Genomic DNA, 23328 nt, shown 5'->3' with positions numbered 1-23328 from the left:
AGCACCTTCAGGCGTTCTGGAGCACCCAGGCCAATTCTGACATTTCTCTCCTACATGTAAAAATCATCATTTATTTGCTAGAAAATTATATAGAACCCCAAAACATTATATATGTTTTTTAGCAAAGACCCTAGAGAATACAATAGCGGTCATTGCAACTTTTTATCTCGCACGATATTTGCGCAGCAATTTTTGGAACGCGTTTTTTTTGGAAAAAAAACTGTTTTTTGCTTTAAAAAAAAACAAAACAGTAAGGTTAGCCCAATGTTTTTGCATAATATGAAAGATGAAGTTATGTCGAGTTAATAGATACCTAACATGTCACCTTTCAAAATTGCACACGCTTGTGGAATGGCGCCAAACTTCACCACTTAAAAATCCCCATAGGCGACGCTTTAAAATTTTTTACTGGTTACAAATTTTGAGTTACAGAGGAGGTCTAGGGCCAAAATTATTGCTCTCGCTCTACCGATCGCAGCGATACCTCACATGTGTGGTTTGAACACCGTTTTCATATGTGGGCGGGACTTACGTATGCGTTCGCTTCTGCATGCGAGCACACGGACAGGGGCGCTTTAAAAAAAATTTATTTTTTTTTATTGTTCATTTTACTTTATTTATTTTAGACACTTTTTTCCCCAAAAAAAAATGTTTTGATCACTTTTATTCCTATTACAAGGAATGTAAACATCCCTTGTAATAGGAATATGGCATTAAAGGTCCTCTTTACAGTGAGATATGGGGTCAATAAGACCCCACATCTCACCTCTAGGCTGTTCCTGAAATAAAAAAAAAAAAAAAAAAAAAAAAAGATCCTGGCTTCGATCATAGCTGTGAGTCGGTAGAAGCACCGGAGGGCGGCGGGAGGGGGGGGCGTCCCCTCTCGCCTCCCGTAAGAACGATCAAGCAGTGTAACAGCCGCTACGATCATTCTTATGGTGTAGGGAATCGCACCCATCATTCAGATATCCCCGCACAAAGTCAAGGACGTCGTATGACGGAAGGCGGGAAGTGGTTAAAACGCTTTTTTTTTTTTTAACACAAAGTTGTCCATTTATACAATATTTCTAACACATAGCATGTACATACCAAAAATGACCCCCCAAAATAGATTCTCCTACTATTCCTGAGTACGGCGATACCACATGTGTGAGACTTCCACAGCCTGGCCACATACAGAGGCTGGGTACGGCTGAGCATGGCTGGGTATTGCAGAGTATCGCCGAGTATGACTGGGTATGGCAGAGTATGGCTGGGTATCACCGAGTATTGCAGAGTATGGCTGGGTATTGCAGAGTATGGCAGAGTATGGCTGGGTATGGCAGAGTATGGCTGGGTATGGCAGAGTATGGCTGGGTATGGCAGAGTATGGCTGGGTATGGCAGAGTATTGCAGATTTTTGTGGGGTATTGCAGAGCATGGCTGGGTATGGCAGAGTATGGCTGGGTATCACTGAGTATTGCAGAGTATGGCTGGGTATTGCGGGATATTTCAGGGTATTTCAGGGTATTGCAGGGTATGGCAGAGTATTGTGGGGTATTCCAGGGTATGGCAGAGTATTGCGGGGTATGGCAGAGTATTTTGGGGTATTGCAGGGTATGGCAGAGTATTGCGGGGTATGGCAGAGTATTGCGGGGTATGGCAGAGTATTGCGGGGTATGGCAGAGTATTGCGGGGTATGGCAGAGTATTGCGGGGTATGGCAGAGTATTGCGGGGTATGGCAGAGTATTGCGGGGTATGGCAGAGTATTGCGGGGTATGGCAGAGTATTGCGGGGTATGGCAGAGTATTGCGGGGTATGGCAGAGTATTGCGGGGTATTGCAGGGTATTGCAGGGTATGGCAGAGTATTGCAGGGTATGGCAGAGTATTGCGGGGTATTCCAGGGTATGGCAGAGTATTGCGGGGTATTCCAGGGTATGGCAGAGTATTGCGGGGTATTCCAGGGTATGGCAGAGTATTGTGGGGTATTCCAGGGTATGGCAGAGTATTGCGGGGTATGGCAGAGTATTGCGGGGTATTCCAGGGTATGGCAGAGTATTGCGGGGTATTCCAGGGTATGGCAGAGTATTGCGGGGTATGGCAGAGTATTGCGGGGTATTCCAGGGTATGGCAGAGTATTGCGGGGTATGGCAGGGTATGGCAGAGTATTGCGGGGTATGGCAGAGTATTGCGGGGTATTGCAGGGTATGGCAGAGTATTGCGGGGTATTGCAGGGTATGGCAGAGTATTGCGGGGTATTGCAGGGTATGGCAGAGTATTGCGGGGTATTGCAGGGTATGGCAGAGTATTGCGGGGTATTCCAGGGTATGGCAGAGTATTGCGGGGTATTGCAGAGGGAATTGCAGAGTATTGCACAGCATTGCAGGGCATGCAGAGTAGTAGGGATGGCTGAGCATGGATGGATGGATGGCTGGATGTCTCTGTGCAGCGCTGTGGGCACTACAGATGCAGCCCACAACGCTGCAGCCATCCATCCATCCGCCTCTTCGGTCACTGTGTACCGATCGGTACACAGAAGGGGAGGAGAGGGGGAGGAGAGGAACCGGCGTCATCAGATGACGCCGGTTTGTTTACATGTGATCGCTCCGTCATTTGACGGAGCGATCACATGGTAAACGGCCGCGATCAGCGGCCATTTACCGGGATCTGTGATGCGCCGGGTCCTGTGGACCCGGCGATCACGGATGCTCTCGAGTGCGCGCCCTAGGGGGGCGCGCGAGAGCAGAATTCTGGGAGGACGTCCCTGGACGTCCTCCCAGAGTTAAACAACCGCCCTGTAGCCGTCATTTGGCTATGGGCCGGTTGTTAAGTGGTTAAAGAGTAACTCCACTTTTGTTGATAAAAAAAACAAAAAAAACATTCCTATCTGGGTGATCTCTGTACATTACAAGGAATTTAAAAAACTTTGTTGCAGATTCACACCTTTTGTTATTCTGAAAGAATAGCTGTTTGTTGTTTGTCTGTGTCCATGTGCAAAGTGAATCTGTATGGCAGTGGTTTTATAATTATCAGTCAGCTGCTGCACCTGCAGGGCAATAAGGAGGCAAGCTGCCTGGTCTGCACCACTTTAGACGTGATTTCCCTTTGAGTGTATCTCACCAAAAATGACATTTTTGTTGCAGGGGATGCCTAAAATCTGATTTGTATCTTAAGCCTCATACACATTTTCAGATTGTTAACCAACAGGGCGTCTGATTTTTGTCAAAAGGGTGTGTGCCAAGATCTTGTCTTGCAGTACACAATTGTTGTGCAACAAACACAAACGTAGTGATGTACTACGAGGAATTTCAGCTCTTGGGCGCCACCCTTTGGGCCCCTTCGGCTAATTTCGTGTTTGATGAGCATTGATTCCGAGCATGCGTGTTTGTACTTTCGACTTTTGTGTGACAGACTTGTGTACTGACCATACGAAAGTCTGACATCAAACCATTGTCTGCCGAAAATGTACTGGCCTGCCATCCAACGTTTGTTGGCCGAATGTATGACAACAATTGTCAAAAGGAGCGTACTAATGGTGAGATTTTAGGACAACTATTTGCCAACAGACTATCCGCTGCCAACAATCGTACCGTGTATACGAGGCTTAATGCCTCATACACACATTCCGATTATCGTACAACGTATCGTTCGCATTTTGTTGCATAAATCTAATATCGAATACAATAGTGCAAAATATGCTCTACGAAAAGTAAGATTTTTGTGGTACGATTCTGTAAAAACTTTCCGGTGTGCATAGCTACGTATTTGAAATGATGTAAAATACGTGTGACCCCCTGTATCCTTCTGGTTTATTTTCGTGTTTCCGATCATGCGTGGTGTTCGTCTATCGATTTGTAGCGGACACATACTGTACTGAATAACCGCTTGCCAACCAGCCGACGCAGTTGTACTGCGGCAACATGGCTCGGCTGCATGAATCGCCGCCATGTTATGTCGCTTACGCTGAAAAAAAACGCAAAACTATAGCAAAAAGTAAAAAATAATGCGTTTTTTTTTTTTAAATTGTCGCTATTTTTGTTTATAGAGCAAAAAATAAAAACCGCAGAGGTGATCAAATACCACCAAAAGAAAGCTCTATTTGTGGGGAAAAAAAGGACATCAGTTTTGTTTGAGTGCCACGTCGCACGACCGCGCAATTGTCAGTTAAAGCGACGCAGTGCCGAATCGCAAAAAGTGCTCTGGTCAGGAAGGGGGTAAAATCTTCCGGGGATGAAGCAGTTAAACGATTGTCGTACGATGGGCTGTCGTCCGAGCAAAGTTTTTGTGTTTGTCCCTTCGGATTTTGTTGGACGGACTGTTGATCGGCCGTCGAAAGCTGTGTACTAACGATCAGATTATCAAACGATCAATCCGAAAGTGACGTTCGTTTTCAACCACAGTGATGGGAAGTGTGAAGGTGCAGAATAGAAAACGTCTTGGTCAAAGGAATTTTCACAGTGTATAGTGAGGTTTTCGTTCAGAAATTAACCACTTTCCATCCAGGCCAATTCTGACATTTCTCTCCTACATGTAAAGTTCATAATTCTTTTTGCTAGAAAATTACATAGAACCCCCAAACATTATATATGTTTTTTTTTTTTTTTTTTTTTTTTTTAGCAAAGACCCTAGAGAATACAATGGCGGTCGTTGCAACTTTTTATCTCACACAGTATTTGCACAGCAATTTTTCGAACACGTTTTTTTGGAAAAAAAAAAATTTTCATGCTTTAAAAAAAAAAACAAAAAAAACATTACAGTTAGCCCAATTTTTTTGCATAATGTGAAAGATGAAGTTGCGCCGAGTAAATAGATACCTAACATGTCACGCTTCAAAATTGCACACGCTTGTGGAATGGCGGCAAACTTCGGTACTTAAAAATCCCCATAGGCGACGCTTTCAATTTTTTACTGGTTACATGTTTTGAGTTACAGAGGAGATCTAGAATTATTTATCTTGCTCTAACGTTCGCGGCGATACCTCACATGTGTGGTTTGAACAATGTTTTTATATGTGGGCGGGACTTACGTATGCTTTCGCTTCTGTGTGCGAGCAGGGGCGCTTTAAAAAATGTATCTTTTTTTTTTATTGTTAACTTTACATTTCTTTTTTTAGTTAGACACTTTTAAAAAAAAAAAAAAATGTTTGATCACTTTAAACATTCCTTGTAATAGGAACATGGCATGATCGGTAGGGTTGCACTGATGCTAGTATCAGTATCAGTGCAGATACCGAGTATTTGCACAAGTATCGGTACTCGTGCAAATGCACCGATACCTGAAACCGATACTTTCAGGCTCGGTTCTTTGAGCTGTCAGCGGGGATGAACAAATGTTCCTCTGTTTAGAGTAAATTAATGGGTTAATAAGGGGCCTTAATTAACTCCCTATTCTTCATTTAATTATTATTTTCCAGCCTTTTTTTTTGTTCACATCTATTTTATAAACGATAAACATTTAAAACTTTTTTTTGTTTGCTTTGTTAGTGAATATCTTCACACATATATATTAACATATATTTACACATTTCACGTTAAAAAAGCACACAATTAAAAAACAAAATCAATTTATTTAATTTGTAAATGACTTTTCAATGCTTTGTACCATTGCTGACAGCTGAAGTGTAAACAAAACAGTTGTGGTAGGTATCGGTATCGGCGAGTACTAAAAAAAAAGTATGGTATTGGTGCATCCCTAATGATTGGTCCTCTTTACAGTGAGATATGGGGTCAATAAGACCCCACATCTCACCTCTAGGCTGGGAAGCCTGAAATCAAAAAAATAAAAGAAAGGGTTCCCAGCCGAGGCGGCGCCATTCGTTTAAATGCAGAGGCCGGGCGTAACGTCCTAACATCGTGCCCGGCCTCCGAACGATCAAAGAGAATCCGGCGCCCATCTAGTCTGCCGGAAATCTCTATGGTCACCATCTGGGGCCTGCGGATCCTGTCTCCAACTCACCGTTGGAAGCACCGGAGGGTGGCGGGAGGGGGGAAACGTCCCCTCTCCCTGTCCGTAAGAACGATCAAGGGACCAAACAGCCGCTATGATCGTTCTTATGGTGTAGGGAATCGCCGGCACTAAAAGATGATATCTGAATGATGCCTGTAGCTTCAGTTATACACGCTCAAAGTCAAGGACGTCATATGACGTACCTTTGGGAGGGAAGAGGCTAAATTCATTTTAACCACTTGCCGCATGTACATATACGTCCAAACTTTGGGGGCGGATATCGTTGTAATGGCAGCAGCTAGCTGCCATAACCCCGGTATCCCCGTTTTTGGCCGGCTACAAGATAAAAGTGGTCTCTGCGGCGGATTTGCCGCAAGATCACTTTTATCGGTGGTGGGAGAGGGCCCCCCCCCCTTTCCGCCGCGATCCGGTGCCCTCCGCCGCTTACCGGAGCCGCCGGCAGCAGCGGAGGCGATCGCGTCCTTTCCCTAGCTGAGCATGAAGACGAGTGAGGGGAATTTGGCCCCCACCCATCTCCATGACACTGCAGGGCGGAAGCGACGTCAAAACGTCACTTCCGCCCATACGTCTTAAAGCCACATTTTTTCAATGTCATTTTTTTCAAATTACTTTTTTTTTTTTATTTTTTTATTGCATTTAAGTCCAAATATGAGATCTGAGGTCTTTTTGACCCCAGATCTCATATTTAAGAGGACCTGTCATGCTTTTTTCTATTACAAGGGATGTTTACATTCCTTGTAATAGTATTAAAAAATAATCACAATTTTTTTTTTAAAAAACAGTGTACAAATAAATAAAATGAAGTAAAATAAATAAGAAAAATAAAATTTTTTCTTTAAAACGCCCCGTCTCGACGAGCTTGCGCGCAGAAGCGAACGCATACGTGAGTCAAACCACACATGTGAGGTATCGCCGCGATCGTTAGAGCAATAATTCTAGCCCTAGACCTCCTCTGTAACGCAAAACATGCAACCTGTAGAATTTTTTTAAACGTCGCCTATGGAGATTTTTGAGGGTAAAAGTTTGATGCCATTGCATGAGCGTGCGCAATTTTGAAGCGTGACATGTTGGGTATCAATTTACTCGGCGCAACATTATCTTTCACAATATAAAAAAATTGGGCTAACTTTAATGTTGTCTTATTTTTTTATTCAAAAAAGTGAATTTTTCAAAAAAAAAAGCATGCTTGTAAGACCGCTGCACAAATACGGTGTGAAAAAAAAGTATTGCAATGACCACCATTTTATTCTCTAGGGTGTTAGAAATAAAACCATATATAATGTTTGGGGGTTCTAAGTAATTTTCTAGCAAAAAAAAAAAAACTGGTTTAAACATGTAAACACCTAAATTCCAAAACTAGGCTGGTCCTTAAGTGGTTAAAACGGAATGTTAAAAGCAAGTGAAAATTTCAAACAACATTCTTTCATTCAACGAATATATACAAAGATTTTTCGTATGAATATTCTCGTTCGAAAATTGATCCGTGTGGCCAGCATAAGGCTCGGTTCACACCTGTGCAGTTTGCTTTTGATCAGTTTTTACAGGACTTTTTGCTGTGTGTTTTGCATTTTTGCACATGCGATTTTGCTGCGATTTGCGTTATGCATTTTTTATGCTTTTTTTGGCCATTGTTGTTGTGCAGATTAAAAAACGCAAATTGCTGCAAAAACGCACTACATGCTTTTCTGAAGCTTCTCCATTGAAGTTTATTGAACCAAAAAAAGCACAGTTTTGAAAAAAGTCCCTGACCCTTTCCAAATATGCAGCAGCTGAAAAAAGCATAGATGTGAACTTCTCTCATAGTAAACCATGTTAAATGAACTGTAATTTGTTTCTGCAAAAAGCACCAAAAAACGCATCGGTGTGAACCAGGCCTAAGATATTTAGGAGCAGCAGAAGCGTGCTTTTTTTTTTTGTATCACCTGTCATAATGGGGTTAAAAAAAGCAAACAAACTAAAATTAGCCTTTTATAGTATAAAAAGAGCAGATAAGGAGTTCATTTATACTGTGAAACACAGTGAAAGTAATTATATATATATATATATATATATATATATATATATATATATATAATTATTTATATATTTTTTTTATTGGGTGTATTTATTATATATATATATATATATATATATATATATATATATATATATATATATATATATATATATATATATATATATATATATTGGGCATTTTAACTAGGAGTCAGACTTGAAGGGTGGAAGGGAGATAAAAATCTTTTATATTAAAGTTGTACTAAAAGCTGAGATTTTTTTATTTTTTCATGGATATGATCATTTTAAATATAATGCACAATACTGGTACAAGTTTACTATAAATATAATTGTAATGTCTTCTGTTACCTCCAGTCTATGAGTCTCCAGGTAAAAAAAAAACTTCTGCCTTTAGAACCATTCACTTCCTGCCCAGGACTACATGTCCCATGAGACATTGCTCCTCACACATTGACAAGTTCTCAGGCACTTACTGACATGTATGGATGGTGTACTGAGCTGTATGTGTGCTGCACTGTATTTCCTGATATGTAAACAAATAATGCATTCTGTATGCAGTGCCAACTAATCGGCTGGCCTATTAATCGATTATGAAAATAGTTGACAACTATTTTTATAATCGATCAGTTGTCGATTAATCTATTCGTTATTTAAGCCCTATTTCTATGCTGACACTTCCCTCTAATGCCATTTACAAAACATTTCCTATAGCTTACCATACATGCTGTCTGTGTTGTTTGGTGAGAAACCAAGGAGTTGATTTGTCCTGGATTGTTGGCACCGGAAAAGTCCCTATCAACATTGATCTGCTTTATTAAAAACGGGAAAAAAAAAATCACTGCTTCTCAGAATATTTACTGTTTTAATTTCTGACCATCTGTTTCTACATTTTAGAGATGAATATTTAAAATGCAAATGTATTTTATTATCAGAGTGTGTAAATTAGTCATGAGGGGATTGTCGCTGTGCTGGGGTCTTTGCAGTGTTGTATGTAGCCGAGGCTTGTAGACTTAGTACCAAAGGTCCTGGAGATGAATGTAAAATGTTGGCAATGGAAGCCGTTCATGTTTATCAAAATATATTTATGAAAGTCATGTATTTTAAAGGCTCAAGTTTTTTTAAATTTTTTTTTACCTTCATGTATTCTATGCATGAAGGTATAAAACCTTCTGTGTGCAGCAGCGCCCCCCCCCCCCCCCCCCCCCAAATACTTACCTGATCTCCATTGCTGTCCAGCAATGTTCACAAGTGTCTCGGATCTCCTCATTTACATTGGCTCCTGTTGCTGTCAATCACAGCTAATGAGCCAATGAGAAGAGAGAGCGGGAGGGGCCGAACTGCTGCTCCATGTCTGAATGGACATGCAGAGCAGCAGGTCGGGAGCGCTCCTGCTCGGATGCCCCCATTGCAAGCTGCTTGCTCTGGGGGCACTTGACAGGAGGGAGGGGCCAGGAGCGCCGGCGAGGGACCCGAGAAGAGGAGGATCTGGGCTGCTCTGTGCAAAACCGCTGCATAAAGCAGGTAAGTATAACATGTTTATTTTTTTTCAATTGTGCCTTTTTAATATCACTTTAAAGCGGAGTTTGACCGAAAAAAAAAAAAAAAGGAAAGTCAGCAGCTACAAAAAGTGTAGCTGCTGACTTTTAAGAATCAGACACTCACCTGTCCCACGGTCCAGCGATGCGGGCGTACGAAGCATCGCTCCTTTCCCCCTCCTCTCCATGGTGCCGGCATTCTTACTGTGGGCGCCAAGCTGTGGCTTTACAGCCGGGCATGCACTGCACACGCGGAAGCCGCACTGCCCGCTGTGAATGGCCAGGCAATCTTCTGGGACCTGTGACGTGTCCCATAAGATTGCAGGGAAGGAGGGGGAGAGGTGATCTTCCTTCCGGCGACGCGGAGCTCTGGAAGGAAGTGAGAGGTGGATGCCTCTAAGAAGAGGGTATCCGCTCCCCACTCAAAAAAATGACATGCCAAATGTGGCATGTCAGGGGGTCACGGTCACTTAAAGCGGAAGTTCCATTTTTGGGTGGAGCTCTGCTTTAAGTTGAACTCCAGGGAAGATATATTTTGCATACTTACATTGGGTCATCTTGGCACAATGTAAGTATTTATATACTGTATAATACCTGATTGGCCTTTGTGGAAACTGTAAATCTTTGTAGTAGCCCAAGTTACTACAGTGATGGCTGCAATCTTCTTGGTGCTGTGCCAAGTGGCTGCAGTACTGAATAGTAACAACAAGGGATCACATGCCTGGCATGGCTGCCATTCAGAGAATGCCTTATTGAATGCATGATATTTTCTGATTGGATGAGGTGGAGATTGTGATGCCACCACCCTGCCTTTCCACAGAGCACAGTCAGAGGATGCTTTGTATTCACTAAAAACATGCAAGGCATTTAACTGAAGGGTGAGCAACCGCTTGGTGCAGCACCCTGAAGATCGTGACCATCACTGTAGTAGTTTGGGCTTCTACTGTAATTTATAGCTTCCACAGAGGCCTATAAGTATTACATATGCATAATTACATTGTGCCAAGCTTGTACCACCCCTGCACTAGGGTTCTAAAAATATCTACCGACGGGATAAGACCCGGGGGCTTGTGGTGTACGCCACACATTAGGTGAGTTAAAGTGCAATTCAAAAAGGTTTTACCCTCCTAAACCTGTATGTATAATGGAAATCTATAAATCCCCATAATGTGAAATCAGAGGAAGATGTGGTTGAAGACTTGGGGTGATGTAATGAGAGATATGGGGACTACTAAAAGGTGAACTTATCTTTTAAACGTATCCTTTAAATAGGGCTGAATATTCTGTGCTGCCTTCCAGGTGCTAGAAGTGACTTGACACTACATATGAAGCTCAAGAGAGAATGCCCCACAGTACCCTAGGGGGGGATAAAATCCTAATAAATCTTAGTTGTGTGTAATAGGTAAGGCTTGGAATTATCTGGTACATTGCTTAGTGACCATCAATGAACAATAAGCCAACCAAGCATTGTATACAGATAGTCAACCACTATAGCTCCTAGCATGGGGACTGTAGTGGCACTGGAATGTCTGTAGTAGCAAAAGCCCAACAGAGGTTTTACCCCCTTCCCCATTCCATCCAAAGCTGAAAAAATTGTCTGGCATCTGTTACACTTCCACACCACTGCTAGGTAGACAAAGGAACTGTATGCAAGGTTGAGCAGCATTTCTACACACTGGTTTCAGTTGCCTTCACATACTGGAGATTACACATTACCTATTTTTTTGCTTAATTCATTTTTGTAACAATGCTCCCCAAACCGGTTCCCAAGTCAAAGCTGCAATGTTTGTTTTGCTGGGGCCCTGACATATGCCTTGATCGGTCATTCAGCAGTTTGATTTTTGAACCTCTGTAGATGTCCAAAGCTTTAAAGACAGAAAATTTTGAAAAAAAATGATATTTTCTACTTTTTGTTATAAAAAAAATCCAATAAACTCAATTTTAGTCATACATTTGGGCCAAAATGTATTCGGCCACATGTCTTTGGTAAAAAAAATGTCAATAAGCGTATATTTATTGGTTTGTGCAAAAGTTATAGCGTCTAAAAACTAGGGTACATTTTCTGGAATTTACACAGCTTTTAGTTTATGACTGCCTATGTCATTTCTTGAGGTGCTAAAATGGCAGGGCAGTACAACCCCCCCCAAATGACCCCATTTTGGAAAGTAGACACCCCAAGGAAATTGCTGAGAGGCATGCTGAGCCCATTGAATATAAATTTTTTTGTCCCAAGTGATTGAATAATGACAAAAAAAAAAAAATTACAAAAAGTTGTCACTAAATGATATATTGCTCACACAGGCCATGGGCATATGTGGAATTGCACCCCAAAATATATTCAGCTGATTCTCCTGAGTATGGGGATACCACATGTGTGGGACTTTTTGAGAGCCTAGCCGCGTCCGGGCCCCCGAAAACCAATCACTGCCTTCAGGATTTCTAAGGGCGTAAATTTTTGATTTCACTCTTCACTACCTATCACAGTTTTGAAGGCCATAAAATGCCCAGATGGCACAAACCCCCCCCAAATTACCCCATTTTGGAAAGTAGACACCCCAAGCTATTTGCTGAGAGGCATGGTGAGTATTTTGCAGCTCTCATTTGTTTTTGAAAATGAAGAAAGACAAGAAAAAACATTTTTTTTTTTCTTTTTTCAATTTTCAAAACTTTGTGACAAAAAGTGAGGTCTGCAAAATACTCACTATACCTCTCAGTAAATAGCTTGCGGTGTCTACTTTCCAAAATGGGGTCATTTGGGGGGGTTTTGTGCCACCTGGGCATTCCATGGCCTCCGAAACTGTGATAGGCAGTGAAGAGTGAAATCAAAAATTTACGCCCTTAGAAAGCCTGAAGGCGGTGCTTGGTTTTCGGGGTCCCGTACGAGGCTAGGCTCCCAAAAAGTCTCTTACACGTGGTATCCCCGTACTCAGGAGAAGCAACAGAATGTCTTTTGGGGTGTAATTTCACATATTCCCATGGCATGTTTGAGCAATATATCATTTAGTGACAACTTTGTGCAAAAAAAAAAAATTTGTCTCTTTCCTGCAACTTGTGTCACAATATAAAATATTCCATGGACTCGGCATGCCTCTCAGCAAATAGCTTGGGGTGTCTACTTTCCAAAATGGGGTAATTTGGGGGGGGGTTTGAACTGTCCTGGCATTTTATGCACAACATTTAGAAACTTATGTCACACATCACCAACTCTTCTAACCACTTGAAGACAAAGCCCTTTCTGACACTTTTTGTTTACATGAAAAAATTATTTTTTTTTTAAAGAAAATTACTTTGAACCCCCAAACATTATATATTTTTTTAAAGCAAATGCCCTACAGATTAAAATGGTGGGTGTTTAATTTTTTTTTCACACAGTATTTGCGCAGCGATTTTTCAAACGCATTTTTTGGGGAAAAAACACACTTTTTTAAATTTTAATGCACTAAAACACACTATATTGCCCAAATGTTTGATGATATAAAAAAAGATGATCTTAGGCCGAGTACATGGATACCAAACATGACATGCTTTAAAATTGCGCACAAACGTGCAGTGGCAACAAAATAAATACATTTTTAAAAGCCTTTAAAAGCCTTTACAGGTTACCACTTTAGATTTACAGAGGAGGTCTACTGCTAAAATTACTGCCCTCGATCTGACCTTCGCCGTGATACCTCACATGCATGGTGTAATTGCCGTTTAAATTTAACGCCAGACCGACGCTTGCGTTCACCTTAGCACGAGAGCAGGGGGGGACAGGGGTGCTTTTTTTTTTTTTTTTTTTTTTCTTTTTTTTTTGCTTTTTTATCTTATTTTTAAACTGTTCCTTTCATTTTTTTTTTTTAAATGATTTTTATTGTTATCTCAGGGAATGTAAATATCCCCTATGATAGCAATAGGTAGTGACAGGTACTCTTTTTTGAAAAAAATTGGGTCTATTAGACCCTAGATCTCTCCTCTGCCCTCAAAGCATCTGACCACACCAAGATCGGTGTGATAAAATGCTTTCCCAATTTCCCAATGGCGCTGTTTACATCCGGCAAAATCTAAGTCATAAAATGCTCGTAGCTTCCGGTTTCTTAGGCCATAGAGATGTTTGGAGCCATTCTGGTCTCTGATCAGCTCTATGGTCAGCTGGCTGAATCACCGGCTGCATTCTCAGGTTCCCTGTTGAGACAGGAGAGCCAGAGAAAAACACGGAAGACGGTGGGGGGGGGGCATTCCCTCCCACTGCTTGTAAAAGCAGTCTAGAGGCTAATTAGCCGCTAGGATTGCTTTTACATGAAAGCCGACCACTGGCTGAAAAGAATGTTACCAAGATGATACCTAAACCTGCAGGCATCATTCTGGTATAACCACTCAAAATCTTGAATGGCGTACCTGAAGACAAAAAAATGGTTAACAATAAAGCACAGTAAACGGTAAAGTATAAAAAATTGCATACCTGAAAAGCAAACATGATAAAACATAATAACAATAAAACATTGCAGAATAGAATACAGTAAAAAAAGAGCAGAACAATAGAGAGAGACTAGAGAGAGAGAGAACAATAAAACGACAACTATTTTTTTTTATGTTATATATTTTTTTGTTTTTGTTTTTTTTTTTTTTTTTTACACTTTTTTTTGTAACTGTAACTTTTATAACGGTACCCGGTTCCAGGTTCGGGTCTCTCAAAATGCGATGGCATTTTGGGAGACCCTGTAAAAGTGTGCCTAGTCTGTGCAATGCTGTACCCTACGCTAATACTCAACTAGTGAATGGTAGTGTTCAAAACATTCACCAATGCAAAGACCAGGATTGTCAGGACAGGAGGGACAATAATAGCGGGCGTCACGCCTATATCCGCACTTGCTGCAGACACAACATCTTTTTTGGGGGGGTTCGTTGGGTAGGGGTACTCGGGAGGACATAAAGAAAATGCCTCTCATGCAGCCGACTGCATTTGGTTGGGGATTTGAATGGGGGAAGTACGGGCACTGCAGAAGCGGTGGGTTCCCAATTATTAGGATTGGCGAATGCAGCAGGAAGGGCATTATGGGCACGATGGGCCTGTGTTCGTCTTCTTGGTGGCAGTGGGACACTACTTGTGCTTGCCACCTCACCAGCTTGAACTGCACTTATGGGACTCGCCACGTCACCAAGTGTTACTGCAGTGCTGGTTTGACTACGACCGGGGTGTACTATGCCGTTGGTGCTTGGCAGTTCACCAAAACGCTATCAAAAAAACTGTTAGCGACCACAGGGATCAGGCCTGACTCTGCGAACGCTGCAGTTATGTGTTTAGTGTTTTGTAAGTGACAGTGATCGATTGATACTGCACTTGGGTGGGCTGGGTGGAGGGGCAAAACGCAGGTGCTAGCAGGTATCTGGGCTGATCCCGCTAACACTGCGTTTTTTGGAACCCTAAACTGCTGGGGACGCTAGTATAGATCTGATTGGATCAGATATTGATCCGTTCAGATACGATACCACTAAGGGAGGTGTACGGTGCGTGCGTGGGTGTTAGCGGTACTGGCGCTAACCTGACCCTGCTTGGGGCGGGTGCTTGCCAGTTCACCAAAATGCTACCAAAAAAAACGTTAGCGATCGCAGGGATCAGGCCTGACTCTGCGAACGCTGCAGTTATGAGTTTAGTGTTTTGTAAGTGACAGTGATCGATCGATACTGCACTTGGGTGGGCTGGGCTGGGCCGGGCTGTGCCGGGCAGAGGGGCAAAACGCAGGTGCTAGCAGGTATCTGGGCTGATCCCGCTAACACTGTGTTTTTGGGAACCCTAAACTGCTGGGGACACTAGTATAGATCTGATCGGATCAGATATTGATCCGTTCAGATACTATACCACTAAGGGAGGCGTATGCTGCGTGCGTGGGTGTTAGCGCTACTGGCGCTAATCTGACGCTGCCTGGGGCGATGCATCTCACCGCCGGGCGATCAGGGGGCTTAACCTTTATTAGGTAATAAACGGCGGGTGCCCTGCCACTATAAAAAATAAACGAACTAACCAGCGTCACCCGTAACGGTTATACGGTGATCAGTGGTGAAAGGGTTAACTAGGGGGCAATCAAGGGGTTAAAACCTTTATTCGATAGTATATGGGGGTCCCTGACGCTATAAAACGCTGACGGCGAACCTAAATATTTACCTACCTAACTAGCGTCACCAGTGACACTAATACAGCGATCAGAAAAATGATCGCTTAGCGACACTGGCGACGGGGGGTGATCAAGGGGTTAAAACTTTATTAGGGGGAGTTAGGGGGGTACCCTAGACCTAAAGGGGGCTACCACTAACTGCCCTACCATACTAACTGTCACAAACTGACACCATGCAGTAATCAGAAAAAAAAAAAAACCTGCTTGGTGTCAGTGTGATGGGGGGGATTGGGGGGTAAAGGGGGGTGTAAAGTGTGCCTGGCATGTTCTACTGTGTGTGTAGTGTTGGTGTACTCACATTGCAGTCTTCTCTCCTCAGCGCCGGAATGGAAACTGCCGAGCCGAGGAGAGATGACATCACATCCCCTGCCTCTGTGTACTACACAGAGGCAGGGGAAGATTCTCATTGGCTGGGAGCGATCGCGAGGGGGGGGGCGCGAATGGATGGCCTCCCCCTCATCTCTGAACGCTCCCAGACCAAAGCCGACCGCCTCGGGCACCGGGGGGGTCCGATCGGACCCCCCGCCCGCGGGAAGGCAATCACGTACCAGGTACGTGATTTTGCCTGCCCGTGCCATTCTGCCGACGTATATCGTCGTTAGGCGGTCGGCAAGTGGTTAGAGCCTGCTGTTACTGGGCTTAAATGAGAAGTATGGCCAAAGCTCTTTTTGGCTGTACCTCTCCTATGTATCACAGGAGTGCAGTTAGTTCTGCATTCCTGTGACCCGTTTTTAGCCAACAGCGGGCCAAAGCCTGCTGTCGGCTGACGTCACTCAGCCGGCTCTGACTTTAGAGTCGGGATCCACCCAGATGCCCAGAACGACAGCTGGCTCAGCCTCTCAGCATGCCACTGAGAGCCTGAGCCAACCTCTCCCACCCCCTCCACAGCCCGGCGCTCCAGTGAGTGCTGGAGGGGCAGAGCAGAGAGCGATGACTGACCGAGATGAGGATTTAATCGCTTAGTTCTCAGGGTAGAGGCGGCGGGGAACAGCTGCAGATGGGATTGGTGCTGCAACCATCTAGGTGAGTAGAATGTTTTTATTTTTGTGTAGTCCCGCATTTCCCTTTTTAAAGTGGTTGTAAACCCGAGCAAAAAAAAAAAAAAACCTGCAAGACAAAGGCATAATGAGTTAGTATGCATAGCATACTAGTTCATTATGTATTACTTAGCTTAGATCGAAGCCCCTGCAGCAGTCCTCGTTCACCACTCCAGCCGGCGACATCTCTCCGGGAGTTACTTCCGGGCATCGCGGGCTCCAGCGCCGTGATTGGCCGGAGCCGCAATGACGGCGATGACTGTGCCGATAACGGCACAGTCTAACTGAAGCAACGGGACGTACGTGCCATTGCTTTAGTGGGCATGTGCCCATGACGTCGCCACATGCAAATACAGGGGATATCTCCTAAACCGTTCAGGTTTAGGAGATGTCCAGGGTAGCTACAGGTAAGTCTTTTTATAAGATTACCTGTAGCAAAAAGGTGTGTTGTAAGGGTTTACAGCCACTTTAATACTTTGATCATTAAAAGTTTAACTGTGCAAGGTGTGGTTTGTGGCTCAAATCCAGTGCATGATGTAATCAAGACCGGCTGCAGAAGGCTTTGCTTCTGTTTTTACCAGACTTGGGACTATATTCAGATACTCCTCAATCATCATTTGCACCATTTTTTGTCAAATTGCTGGTGGTCTTTCTTTTATCGGGCATGTAGCGCAGACTGTGTTACTTTTTTGTTTGTTGAGAAGTTTGACATCAGTTTGAGATGCTTCTGAGATCATTCACAATTCATTCACATGCACATTTGACCTTCAAGTGTGTTTTGCGTTCCCTTAGACTTGTATGGCAATGCAAAACCTGTCTTATGCAAACAAACGTTGACACAGATTAAAGCAGACTCTGACCTTATCAACGTGCATATAATAATAATTAGGCTGTTTATGTGTCTATGTGCTCTTGTTTTCAGGTCTGGCACAATGGGGCTTGTAAGCGTGGAAAAAATAATTGCACTACAGAAGAAGACTCATAACATTCGGAATATCTGTATATTGGCCCATGTTGATCATGGTAAGTAGTTTCTTGGCTATGGCAAAAGTAACATTATTTCCTTTCTCACTGGTTATGCTTGAAATTTAAATCCTTCAAATCCCTACAGTCTGGGGCTAGTCTTTCTTTTATATTGATCAGTTGGCCTTTCTCTAAGAATGAAAGCATGAATATGCCCATATACAAGGAGGATCGGAAAGGAATAACCAGCCCTTTTGGTGATTAAAGTCTCAATTTCTTGACTGCAAGAGCCCGGCAACTATCCTTTCCAGAAGGAGGCCAATAATGGTTTCCCTGTATTTCTCTAATGTCAAGTGATTGTAGCATTGAGGTACTTGCTAATGTCTTCCCTGAGACCTATGCTGTAGTACTTCACAAGTAGACATACTTACATGTCTTGTAAAGAAGTGTTTAAGCTTAAAATTAACAATAGATTATATAAAGATCAGTAGCACGCTCACCAGGTATCAGTCATAATATCCAGATTTACTTTAAGGGTTAATTCACCTCTAATGACCTTTGCCAAAAACATCCTTACGCATCCCATCGTCCTCAGTTCAATAATATATAGTTTGCCATTTAGTAAAAGAATGCTTACTTTATAAGCTGCTGATTACATTGCCTACCCCTCTTGGTCCTGCACATGGCAGGATGTACCAAGTGTTGGATGCAAGGACCCAAAAACTCACAATAAAGCACTTAACTTAATTTCCTACCAATATGTGCACATTTCACTCTTTCTTGAAGCTCTGTTTTCTGTAAGTATGAAAGGAAGCGGACTGTGCATGTTGGGTCATTAACAGAGAAAGTGCTGAAGACAGAAAATTACTATGGTTGTCATCTATGGAAAGATGTTCAGCAATGGCAGCACACATTTCTCTTGGAACAGCTTTCCTTTGACATGTTTGATGGATAAGGTTTGTTAGGTTGATGGTGAGGTTAAATAAGAACTATGGAAATCCTAAAAAAGAAAAAAGAACTGAGTGATCAAACACCACTGATCGCTCAGCTCTCAATTTTTCAGGCTGTAGAGAGCTGGTGACTGCCAGTCAGCGGCTCTCTGCTCTGCCCCTCCAGCGCTCACTGGAACTCTGGGCTGTGGAAGGGTCGGGAGTGGCTGGCTCAGGCTCTCAGCGACTTTCTGAGAGCCTGAACCAGCTGCTGATCCAGGCATCTGGGCGGATCCTGGTCTGGATCTTTTCTGAACCTGGACCTGCAGTGTGACGTTAGCCTGCTGTCGACTGCAAATAGGTCACAGGAGTGCAGAACGAAGTGCACTCCTGTGAGCCATAGGAGAAGTACAGCCAAAACTTTGACCATACTTCTCCTTTAATCACCTGCTGATCCCATTTAGCTCTCCGGTTTCATGGTGGAAAGTCTCTCCATGTCCTTGCTCTCTGTTGGGCAATATAGCCTTACTCAGGCTGAGCTGTTTATGCCTATAGAGAATGTGTCAGGCTCATCTCTTGCAAACCAAGCCCAGTGTTGTGGGTGGGGGCAAACCCATTTTGAAATAAGTTATTTCTTTCCAATGTTTTAGTTCAATAGTTTATTTTTTCCTGAAGCAGTTGTAAAGATGATTCAATTTATGTGGTAACATTTTTCAGGAGGGTTGTCATCTGTAGGGATCAACATTTTATACAGTTGATTGCCTTTCATATAGGAAAAGTATACACCGATCAGCCACAGTAATGACCACCCACCTAATATTAAATAGGTCTCCCTTTTGCCATCAAAACAGCCCATTTTTGTTACCAAAATATCCCTAAACCCATTAAGGCATGGACTCCACTAGACTTCTGAAGGTATCCTGTATTATCTGGGGCACCAAGCCATCAGTAGCAGATCAATGCCAGTGCTGCCTTGCCTTTTTCACATAGTGCATCCTGGTGTCATTTCTTCCCCTCACACACACTCCTGGCTATATAAAGAATTTATGATTCATCAGACCAGGCCACCTTCTTCCATTACTCTGTGGTCCAGTTCTGATTCTCAGGATGCCCATTGTAGGCGCTTTTGGCTGTGGACACGGGTCAGCATAGGCACCCTGACTGGTCTGCGGCTATGCAGCCCGAAATGGAACAAATGCAACACAGTGTGTTCTGACACCTTTCTATGGGAACCAATGTTAACTTCTTCAGCAATCTGAGCTACGGAAAGCCTTCACTCCCCACGTGCGTCTTTTGCCGAAATGACTCTGTCGACAGTTTGATGGTTTTCTTTCCTTGGACAAAGTTGCTCCAATCCTTATGCTTGCCCATTTTGTCTGTTTTTAATACATCAGCTTCATGGACAATTAGCTCACTTGCTGTCTAAAATATTCCACCCACTTTCAGGTGCCATTGTAACTAAATAATAATCGTTAATAACGTTACCCGTCAGTGGTCATGATGTTATGGCTGATTGATGTTAATTCACTACGCAACCTTGGAACACATAATACAGAGGTTTGAGAATAGCCAGTAAGTGGACTGGGAGTTTGGAAGAATGAGATGGGAGTGGAAATGGGGGAGAAGGAGGAGTAGAGGGGTATAAGAGGTATAGGGAGACCATAGAGCTATTTCAAAGCCCCTGGGGAGAAAATGTAAAATCCAGGGTTGCCATGTTGCTAGGAATTTCTGCGTGCTTTCAGATATTTTGGCTTCAGTTTTTATTTTTTTTATGTAGCATTATCTGGGTGATTCTGGATCTGGTTTTGGTTGTGTAGAGAGTTGTAATTTCTAGGCTTTGCCTATAGTGTGTTTTGTTGCTGTCAGAAAGTGTAGCATTAATTTGAATAAAGATTTGTGTAGGTGCATAATACTATAGGCCAGGGGTCTCCAAACTTTCTAAACAAATGGCAAGTTTACTGTCCTTCAGACTTTTTAGAGGGGCCGGACTATGGCCAGTGGGAGTAAACAATGCCCCATCATTGGTTTTATTTGGAGTAGAAATAGCACCTCATCATTGGTGTCTGTGGGAGGTATAGTGCCCCACCAGTGTCAGTGGGAGGAGTGGAATCTTTAGTGTCAGTTGTGAATAGAATGGAATAGTGCCTAAAGGGCCAGATAGAAGCATGCAAAGGGCCACATCTGGCCCCATGGCTGCAATTTGGAGACCACTGCTATAGGGTAACAATACTTTAGGGTTTGTTGCAGAGCAGAAGTGGAAGTCATGTAGTACATTGGAAAGTAATCTTCCTAATGTTCTTGAGCAATATATGTATAGATGTAGCTTGCTTAAAGAAAATTAAAGTGGAAGTTCAGTCCAGTCCAGTCTAAACATATCTAATCTTAAACTTACTTCTACCCCCATTCTTAGTCCTATACTAACAAGCCTGTTGAGGATAAATGTCCATACTTTCCCATTTTAAGGGTGCTCTGGTCTGGGCATGTGAGCGGCGCTTCAAGGGAGAGGAGAAGGCAGCGACAACGGCTGCAACACCTATGTGGTGACGTCACCCATGGGCTCACTATAGGGCATTCGTTGTCAGCTGTTCCTCCTCTCCCCTGAAGCTGGTCCTGGGAACTGATCACATGATCAGACCGAGCACTTTAAGAATAGGTAAGTATAGATATCTTTCCTCTACAGGCTAGTTAGTATAGGATTTAGAATGGGGGTGGGAGCATGTTTAAGATTAGATAGTGGGGGTTATTTATGAAAGGCAAATCCACTTTGCACTACAAGTGCAAAGTGCACTTGAAATTGCACTGAAAGTGCACTGCAATTTCAATTGTAGTTTGCACTTGTAGTGCAAAGTGGATTTGCCTTTCGTAAATAACCCCCAATGTGTTCTTAACATGTTTAGGTAGCAGTATCCCCCTTCACTGACTCCTCCCCCCCATACCTACCTAAGCCCTCACTCGATCAAGCGCTTTGCCCATCTGTAGCGGCTGTCCCTCTCTCACTGTACCAATTACAGTTTTGGACAAAAATACAATACATTACATCACTTTTTAAAAAAATTTTTTTCTGTTGTGTGAGAATTTTCGTAACTTTAATAACCACTTCATTATTGATATAGAAACTAGCATGCAACCCCCCCCCCCCCAAAAAAAAAACGGACAATCATTCGTCCGATAATCTCCTCATCGTGTGTACTGGTCTTAAGCCTTTGGAGTAAAATTCAGTGTGGTGATGAGTAGAGGAGAAATGGTTGACTTGTTTTTAAATCTACTGCTCCTATATGCTGCCTGTGCTCTGCAGGGTATGAATTAGGGTTGAAAATGTATTTATTGTTAATTTCACAAATATCACAAAAGAACAACATAAAAGTTAAACATTTCCAAAATGATGGAATGAGCTGTCTTGCTGAAGACATAAAAAAACAGAGGAGGTTCCGTTTCTGTGATGTTCTAGACCCAGGAGGTATCGAGAGGAGGGCAATCATTGGGATAGCCGATAACATTTCTTCATACATTTTATTGTAACATTCAAATACCTGAGTCCAGAAGGGGCGGATCCTCTCACATTCCCACCAGACATGTGGATAGGTCCCTGTAGTGGAAATACAGTGCCAACAGAAGGCTGGAGTTGAGGGAAACATTTTGTGCAATGTGGAGGGGTCCTTGTACCATTGGGACAGAATCTTGTCATTCTTTTCTTGGGAATAGCAGGATATCATTGACTTGTGGGTAAAAGGAAACGAGGTCTGCCAACCACTCTGGAGATGTCCTTTCCCAGGTCTGCAGACCACACCCTGGTGTAAGGTGGCAAGTCATCATGTGTAAGGGCTTTTAGGAGACTGTAAAGGGATGAGAGAAGATGTCTGAACATTTCAGAGAGGGAGCACAGCCTTTCAAATTCAGTATATGGGCGGTGTATTTGGGAGGAAGCATATAAGCGTTGTGAACGTGGATAAATGAAGTGAACCCGCTGGAGTAGCTGGTGTCCCTTGTAGTAGATGTACAAAGGAGTTTGCTTGAGACCACTCGGAGCGTTTAAAGGACCCCAATGTCACTGCTCCTGTGCCCTGGGGGAAACGGAGAGGTCAACGGGGAGGGGTCGGAAGACAGAATGGAGCACAATACCCTGTTATGCCAGAGTCTAAGGGAGACGAATGTTAGCGGTGAGGAGGTGGATAGGTGGGCAAGGTAGATTTTGTATCCCCATAAAAGAGCCGGAAGTCCTGCTCTACCATAACGGAAGCTTTCAGGAAGGGACGGGGAAACCACTCCAGAATGCGTACCATGTGGGTGACTTTATAGTAAATCTCACCCACCCCACCCGTTAGTTTCGGAAGGGTGAGTAGTTTGTACTTCACCCTAGGCGACCCTTGGTTCCACATGTCCCTGATAGTGTGGGAGCGTAGGGAGACAAATAAAGACTTGGGAACCATGATGGGGATCGTTTGGAAAAGATACAGTAGTTTGGGCAGGGTGTCCATCTTAAGAGTATTAATCCGCCCGAACCATGGTAAGGGGGAACCTCCCCACTCTTCTAGTTCCTTCCGTATGCGGGAGAGTAGGGGAACATAATTCAAGGAAAATAAGTTTAAGAGATTGGAGGGTATAGTGACCCCTAGGTAGGATATGCCTTTTGTTTGCCATTGGAAAGAAAAGTTCGATCGCAATGAGGACATCTTAGAGGTAGTTACACAAGTAAAAAAGGCGCAGTACAAAGTACCTCAGTCAACTATTCCTATAAGTGCAAGGGCAGA

The 23328-nt window shown here is 43.2% G+C and overlaps 1 protein-coding gene across 1 annotated transcript in view; it reads left to right on the top strand.

Moving 5' to 3' along the window:
• EFL1 (elongation factor like GTPase 1) overlaps nt 1-23328 on the top strand; it is a 556540-nt gene that overhangs the window by 4092 nt on the left and 529120 nt on the right. Inside the window, exon 2 of the mRNA XM_073618573.1 lies at nt 17611-17711. Coding sequence (XP_073474674.1) covers nt 17621-17711 — 91 coding nt within the window. The 5' untranslated portion in view covers nt 17611-17620. The remainder of the gene's footprint in view (nt 1-17610; nt 17712-23328) is intronic.

This window comes from Aquarana catesbeiana, linkage group LG03 (genome assembly GCF_042186555.1).
Source record: "Aquarana catesbeiana isolate 2022-GZ linkage group LG03, ASM4218655v1, whole genome shotgun sequence".
NCBI lineage: Eukaryota > Metazoa > Chordata > Amphibia > Anura > Ranidae > Aquarana > Aquarana catesbeiana.
This window is presented reverse-complemented; position numbering and strand designations above follow the sequence as displayed.